Source organism: Corylus avellana, chromosome ca10 (genome assembly GCF_901000735.1).
Source record: "Corylus avellana chromosome ca10, CavTom2PMs-1.0".
Taxonomy (NCBI): Eukaryota; Viridiplantae; Streptophyta; class Magnoliopsida; order Fagales; family Betulaceae; genus Corylus; species Corylus avellana.
In genome coordinates, this window is record NC_081550.1 from 21,389,653 (window position 1) to 21,397,749 (window position 8,097).

Here is an 8,097-nt window from a genome sequence, read left to right on the forward strand (position 1 = left end):
ATTTTCTTTCAAAATAAAAACATTTAATAAATAATTTATAACACAAAACAGCCACAATACACATATTGAAAAAGGTTAAATACAATTTTAGTATACGTAGTTAGAGCTAAAATCAAATAAACCTTCTGTTTCAAAAAGTGTTGCAAGTGATTCATGTAATTATTGAAAAACCTTACTTGGTACTTCCGTGTAGGTTACATCCAAATATTTAATGGATCTCCACATTAGCACTTATAAAATAGTGACGCATGCCCTTAATGCCACATATTAAAGCCAAATAAGCAAATCAGATGACATGGCATGATACCTATATTTTTGGTGCCATGTATGCTAACAAAAATAATAATAATAAATGGTAACTTATGTTAAAAAACTAAAAAAAAAAAAATCTAGAGAATTGGGGTGTCTGGCCATCCTCATTTAAGGTAGGAGGTGGCTATGACCAGCCAGTGAGTGACCGAATCACCCCATGGTGTATGGGGTGGTTTGACCACCCTCAACTTGCAAAATGGGGGTAGCTTCTGCTACCCTAGACTGGCTGAACCACCTCAAAGGCCAACCCTATATATATATATATATTATTTTTTATTTGGCCTTGATGATGGTTTGGCCACATCTAAATCAGTTGGTCTGAGGTGGCTGAAGCCACTATCAAGCCAAACGGGGGTGGTCGAACCACCCCTATAGGCCATTGAGGGTGGCTCCTAGTTAAAATAGGGGTGGCAGAATGCCATATGGCCAAAATGGGGTGGCTTTCCACATTTTTTTTTTTTTTTTTTAAGCATACATGACACCAAAAGCATAGGTACTAGTCTAGGTCATTTGGTTTGCTGATTTGGTTTTAATATGTAGCATTAGGGATATGTGTCACTATTTTACGAGTGCTGATGTATTTGGACCGAAGTACTAAGTGGGTTTTCAATAATTACAAGTGTCACTTGAGACATTTTTTGAAACACAGGAGTCTATTTGATTTTGATCCTAACCACATGTATTAAAATTGCATTTAACCCTTTAAAAAAAAAAAAACAAAAAAACAAAAAAAGGTCCCTTGCATTGCCAGCACTGTAAAGACAAAACGCAAACCGGCGTAGTCTTCTTTCCTTCCTCTTTTCCGCGTTTGACAGATCTCAGTCCTCTCTCTCTGTATTTTCAGCTACTTTTGGACTCTCTGAAATCTTTGATTTCATGGCGTCCACCAGCAAAATAGAGGCCGACGCAGAAGATGAAGCTCAAGAAGAGGAGGCATGTCCTTCATATTCCCTCCATTTTATAATTACCATTATTGTTTTTATAATTCTATTTTTTTTTTTTTTTAATTTCTTACCGTTCTCAAATTTGAATTCCGGTTATTTTATTCTTTGATAAGTAAAGAGTCTAGTTATTCTGATAATTCTCTGCATTTGCTTTATCCGATTGAGCTGAATTTCGGAGTTAATCTGATATTATGAAATTGAGTTCTGGCATTTCTTGTTTACTAGCCTTTTGATTCGTTTTTCAATTGCATATTGGTTCAGGTTGAGCATTTTGATGATTTCACGCTCGCCTCTTCATGGGAAAGGTAAATTATATCAGCTAATCGGATTGGGGATTAGGATCTCCTAAGTGACTTCGTAGCATAGTTCTTAAAATACTAAATGGTTCAGATTTTGCTATCTCAACATAGAGAGACAATGAATTAAGAATATTAAAAAATTGCAGATGCTCCTTTGTTTAATCCTTGGAAAAATCAACTTATACTTAATTTAGGGGTGGAACAAATCTGATATTACTGGTTTCTTCTTTTCTAGGTTCATTTCTGAAATAGAGGCGGTTTGCCGGCAATGGATGTCTGATGGTCCAAGAAATTTGTTGGTACGCTTTCTTGGATTTGGAAATTTAATATTTCCATTGTAGTGAACACAGAAACTAATGCATTTTGATTTTGAATGATATGGATAGTTGAAGTAACGATGCCTTCGTGATAATGTTGGTTGGCATTTATAATAAGTCAAATTCTTCAGGGTTCAAGTAATTAGCATACTGAGCAGATTTTCATTATACTTTTTATATTTATAATTATACCCATATATATATATATATATTTTCCGTTCTTATAGAAAACATCAAAAAGTGATTGCCTACGACCAGTTGGTTTTTAGTTTATTCTATTGCATGTGCAAAACTTGCTGCTGTGCCTGTTGATGTGATTGTTTTCTTGTTCTATCCTCATTGGCAAACCGTCTGGGTTTCTTGCTCTAGTATTTTTCTGCGTCAGGTTGTCTATGTAACCTTAAATCGGTAGCAAAGTGGAAATCAGTTCTCTTACTTTTTGAAACTATGGATGTGGAATATCATGTGGATAGTTGTTTATGGATTGTTTGAAGAATAGGTATTTGCTTTCATAGAATACAGTTACTTGATCAAGTTGGTCACCTTGGACAGAAGTATTTTGAGAGTTTTATTTGAAGATAATTGTAGTTTTCTAGTAATCGTTAATTCACCCAAAATGTGGGCTGAAATCATAGGTTCTTCAGTAATGTTTCTTTAACATACCATTGATTTTTTCCCTTCTACTTAACTGTTATAAGTTATTTGAAAGAGAATTGTTATGCCTCAGTTGTCTTTGACATTTTGTCACTGAGGTGATAAAATTTTTGGCTTTATTACTGATAGCTGTGTGGTAGTTTGTCCTTTTCAAGTGAAGCTGATCTCAATCTTCTCTTGCCTCTCCAATATGAATTTTCTTGTTATTTGGTTGTAGGAAAAGGGTGCTGTTCTCTTGGAATTTTCAAAGAACTTATATAAAGTCAAATTTGACTTGAAGTATGCCTCAAAAAGTTATTGCATGGAGTACTACTTTGAGAAAACCAACAATGATAGTATGTGGATATTTTTTGTTTGGTGATTTCTTTTTATCATCCGCATATTGGGGATACTATTAAACTTTCATTTATTTGAATTCTGGTTGACAGGTAAAATTTCAGACTGGAACTTCACTTTGCACGAGTTGCAGTTATGTTTTGGGGTCAAGGAGTTTTTGGTATGTTTTGAATTGGCATCTTGCTCTTTATATGATACCGGATTTTTTTGAAGTGAGCTAGGAGATAACACAAGCACACACTCACTAGGGTTAGATAAGCTCACCACCCAAATGGAGAACACCAATGGGATACAGAAAATCACCACCCGAAGGAGTCTAACAAGGGATATCACCACTCTAAGGAACCCCACCAAACAGATACGGAGCAAGGAGCTTGCCACCTCTTGGAATCCACCAAAGAATAAGAGTTAACAAGAAGAACTAATTCTTCTCAAAAGCCAAAGGCTGATCCTAATTAAAAATCATGCTCTCTATATATTCCATTCATGCTATGGGGTTTAAATAACTAACTTGGAACAACCCTCCAAGCATAGGTAATTAAAGTTTACACTTTTCAAGACAAAACATTTAATCTAAAACAATCAGTCTTGACTAGATCTATCAATACTTTAAAAGACATTTAGAAAAATGAAAATATGCATTGGAGAAACCAAAAGGCATAATTAGAAACAAAAAATCTTCAAAATTTGTTGTATTCTGGCAGCCCAGATGGATTCGGATTCACAACAATTTGCTGCCCAGTTTGCTAGCAAGTCTCTGGCAGCCTGCCCTTCTCCTCTGTTAGGTGGGTTCCATAGGGACAGCAACATTGCTGTAGATCTTTATCCAGCCTAGACACCTAGTAGTAAAATTTCCATAACTTCTTCTAGAAACTCCAAATTGCACACCGTTTGATGCATTGGAAACTAGAGACGTAGAGCTTTCCAATAGCATATGGCTTGCTGGCTAATTCTGAAAGCATCCCAGACTTTATTTTGAAAATACCTAAAAAACTGTTCCTCTGAACTTGAGTAGTATGGTTGAAATTCAACCAGAGAACCTTTTTCCTCAAAATTTTAATGTTTTTCTTATCTTCACACCTTATGTTTGCATCGTCAGGTGATTGCTCCTCAAAGTGCTAGTGGTGTAGTTCTTGATGCACCGGAGGCTAGCAAGCTTTTAAGTGCAGTTGCAATTGCCATGTCAAATTGTTCAAGGTAGGGTTCTCAGTTGAAAATTCTACCATGTAACTATTGTGAAGTACGGCTCTCTTATGTTCTTCATCATGGCTGGGTGAGTTGGGTCATTGCAAATTAACCTCAGTGCTTAATCTGGTCATGCACTTTTTTAAGATGTGAAGAATATATGCCTGTGTGTAAAATCTCATTCTCGTGTCTTGTATTTAAAGCATACTGGCATATTGTGTTGGCTACTTTCTTGCACTATTGGGGGACCTCCAGGGAAGTCTTTTTTTTGTTTTTTTTTCTCTCGTGTTGCACCTTGTCTTCTCCAATAATTCAAACCGAGTTTCTTGTAGGGTCATTGATGAACAGTTTACTGTGCTATTGGATACTATAAAATTATATTTGTATTTGTAATTTATCTGAGGGTAACTTAAACTGAATTGTAATCTCCTGCCCACTTGGGATTTGCAGTTTGTTGCCAGCATTTGTTCCAGTGCATGATCCTTCTAGGAAAGCGTACATTGGTATCCAAAATATGGGAACTGTTTTTACCAGAAGATTTGAGGCAGATCATATGGGTACCCAGGTTCCAGTGAAACTTATGCATTTGGAAGGTTTACACGAGTTGTTTATTTCAAAGTTTGTAAGTGTTTACCATACTTTACATTTTGAAAATATTTCTTTATGATATACTTCTAGCTTCAGTATTATTGAAATTGCAAATTAAGGATTCTATTGCAAGCTTCTTATGCGTTATTAATAGCTCTCATCTTTTGATTAATAAAGCATACATCAACTCAGCATCTAGGCGTCTTTTGATTAATAAAGCATACATCAACTCAGCATCTAGTTCGAACGCACACATTGATAAATGTTATTAATCTGATAATGTTGGACTTTACCATGCCTTAGGGGGCACAACTCTTATTCTTTGTAAACCATGGAGTTTATAAGATATTTCCTAATTATATAAAAATTGCTAATATTCTCCAATATATTGTATAGGCATCTTTTCATGTGCACTGTGGCTGCATCTTGTTTTTTATGCCGAATTTTGTGCGAAGAGTATTTGTATAAGAATTAAAGGGCTTCACGCTTATAATGATTTTCAGATTGCATCAGTTTAAGTAATTGGGGTTGAAGAACTTAAAACTGATATAAGATTCTGTTTAAGTTAAGTTACCCTCAGATGCATCAGTTAAGGTAATTGCATTAGTTCTTCATATTGCATCAGATTTCATGATATCTCAATTACTTATTGAAAAAAAGAAGAAGATTGTACCATAGTTTTTGGTTTCCCCTAATTATAATAATATTTCATCTGATGTTGAAGGCCTACTCCACATTGGACTTTTCAGTGCATCTTTTCAAAGTCAATTTTACGATGAAGCTTACCTACAGAACCCTTCCCTTTGATGATGACAATGATATCCAAGGAATTGATACTGAAATTACAGAATCTGGAGGAAACCCTGGTAGTGACGCCCAGAATAGAGCACAATGGGATGATAATTGTCCTTGGAACGAGTGGTATTCTGCAGAAGACCCAATTAAAGGTACATTATGCCCAGGATTTTTCATCATATACCTGTTTTCTGTTTGACACTGTTGTGTTAACTTCAGTTTTGGAATGATGTCTGGGATGATATTTAAGATTAGTACTTCAATGTGCGTAACAGTCTGCATGCTAAAATGATGCAACATGAACTTAATATACTTTCTTTATTCTCTAATTTTCCTGTTCTCTTTATCTTGTTATTTGGGGCTGAAAGAACTTAAAACTGATATAAGCTTCTGTCTTGATGAAATATTCTAAAGATTCACTATTACTTTAAGCCTGCCCTACCTAGGGGATAATTTGTTCCTTTTGTTTGATGGATTCACTGCTTACAGGATTTGAATTGATTGCCATATGGTCAGAGAAGATGGTTGAAAGCTCTCTCCAAATGGCTGAATTGGAAAATGATTCACCTGATGATGCTGAGAAGTGGATATTATTTCCAATTTTTTCTCAAAATTTGTAAGAAATTCCTTTTGTTAGATGGAATGTATTAATACGTTGATAAGAGTAATTTGTGTAAATTCAAGTATTTTTGTTGTGGTGGTTGGGCATGTGATATTGTGAACGCTTGTTATTGTTGGTTCTTTCTATTCACCATATGCTACAACTTTGATAAAGCTAAAAACAGAGCTTGCTTTTAACTTCTAAGATTGTATATCCTTTACGTAAACTATTGCTAAAGTGGTAAGTCACTATTCAACAAACTTTTATGCATGAACTAAAATTTGTAACTTGGTATTAAATGTTGTCAGACATGAGTCACTGTTGATAAAGTGAGTTTAATGTACCTTATTCTGTTGGTACATGTATAAATATTTTCCCATTGGTAATAAGATTTTATCCACTGAATAATAAGGTATGTATTTTTTTATTCTAGTAAAATTATGTTTGATCTAACGAAGTGATTTTGCCTTGCAAAAGACTTCTCCTTTGCATACACGTTATAGTTCATCATGGAGTTTTATTTGGATGCCAGATTGAATAGATGAATATTCACACCCCCCCCCCCCCACCTCCCAAGCTCCTTTCTCTTTATACTTGTTATGTATTTATTTTCCCATTGCTCTTTCAGAATTTAAGCTCCCTTGCATATTTAAATGATTTACTGAGAGCTTCAATGACTAATCTAATTGTATATCATATGTTTAGTACTTTAGGTTGGTAGCGTTGCAAGCAAAATCTAATTTTGATTACTTTCTCGTGATAGTATGTCTTTTTCTTTTGAAATGTGCAATATCTTTAAAGAAGGATTATTTTTTGTCAGAGGTGACGATTCCAAAGGAAACCAAGTTGGATTTGCCTCCCAATTGGATCTTTTGGTTGATGCATTAGATATGTCATTTGAAGCTCAATTTATGGAAGATTTTGTTTCAGGTTTGAATCTTCTTTTTTTTTTTTTTTTTCTTTTTTTTGTGTGGTTATATCACAATCATTATCTAACTATATTGGACGATTTGTAGGTTTTGGTCATTTTTGTTTCTAGATGTGGTTTCAGATTGCTTCTAATTTCAACTTACATTTTCATCTTTCTGGTTTGTAACAGTTGAAAACCCAGGTCCTGATAATTTGAAGACCTCAATGGTTATACCTCCACCTACAGTCATTGATCGTATACTTAAAGAACTTTTTCATGAGGGTACATTCTACAATTTTCAGCTTCTGTTGATGTGATTGATAAATTTTCTCCTAAGTGTAGCATGTTGCTGGCCTGAATATACTATGATAAACATAAACTTCATTGCATTTTTCTCTACTTTGCATTGACATTTGACATTTAAGGCGGAGAGCATTTATCATAAGTTCACTTATATGAAAGACCCACAAACCTGGATTTGTTATTGGGCCATAAGTTCCTATTCCTGTTGCCCTGTTCTGCATCAGTAAATAATTAATCTTTGTTTGTTATTGTCTGAGGTTCTTTTTGCTTTTGTGCCAAGGTGATTTGGAAAGTTTCTTCTGCTTAGCCATGTTGGATCAAAAGAGTATCTATTATCTTTGTTTTTGGTGTTCAGGTTCTTATTGGTATACTTCAAATGTGTGCATGCATGCACATGCACATGTGTTTATAACTTAAGTAGGTGTATTTTAGTACTCACATTCAGTTTCCACTGAGTATAGATTATTAGAAATTGCATCCTTTTTCCTTTCTGATCAGGGTGCATTAACTTTTGACAAATATGCTGATCAATTAGTGGTATGCAAGTATAATCAACAATGAAAGATAGCATACTGAATAGAGCTGAGATTAAGACAGCTTTAAAGAAGCCATTCTGAAATATACTTTTAGTTGATTGCTGGAACTGCTTAGCATTTGATGGATAATATGATTATTGATATATTTTTACAATCAATAATCATTTCTATGCGAGCTGTTTATTTGATTTTTTAATAATTATCTTAGAATTAAGATATTGCCATTTATATTTGGAAGAATATTATCTTTTTAGGAAGAAAACTTGTTTTATTATGTATACAAACTGAGGCAATAGCTTTAACTCAAATGACACTTC

The 8,097-nt window shown here is 34.3% G+C and overlaps 1 protein-coding gene across 1 annotated transcript in view; it reads left to right on the forward strand.

Annotated features, from left to right (window-relative positions):
• The first annotated feature begins 1,080 nt into the window (after positions 1 to 1,080).
• LOC132164795 (uncharacterized) overlaps positions 1,081 to 8,097 on the forward strand; it is a 19,014-nt gene continuing 11,997 nt past the window's right edge. Inside the window, exons 1-11 of the mRNA XM_059575357.1 lie at positions 1,081 to 1,245; positions 1,518 to 1,561; positions 1,791 to 1,854; positions 2,744 to 2,861; positions 2,955 to 3,022; positions 3,962 to 4,059; positions 4,498 to 4,669; positions 5,360 to 5,582; positions 5,920 to 6,046; positions 6,852 to 6,961; positions 7,131 to 7,223. Coding sequence (XP_059431340.1) covers positions 1,189 to 1,245; positions 1,518 to 1,561; positions 1,791 to 1,854; positions 2,744 to 2,861; positions 2,955 to 3,022; positions 3,962 to 4,059; positions 4,498 to 4,669; positions 5,360 to 5,582; positions 5,920 to 6,046; positions 6,852 to 6,961; positions 7,131 to 7,223 — 1,174 coding nt within the window. The 5' untranslated portion in view covers positions 1,081 to 1,188. The remainder of the gene's footprint in view (positions 1,246 to 1,517; positions 1,562 to 1,790; positions 1,855 to 2,743; positions 2,862 to 2,954; positions 3,023 to 3,961; positions 4,060 to 4,497; positions 4,670 to 5,359; positions 5,583 to 5,919; positions 6,047 to 6,851; positions 6,962 to 7,130; positions 7,224 to 8,097) is intronic.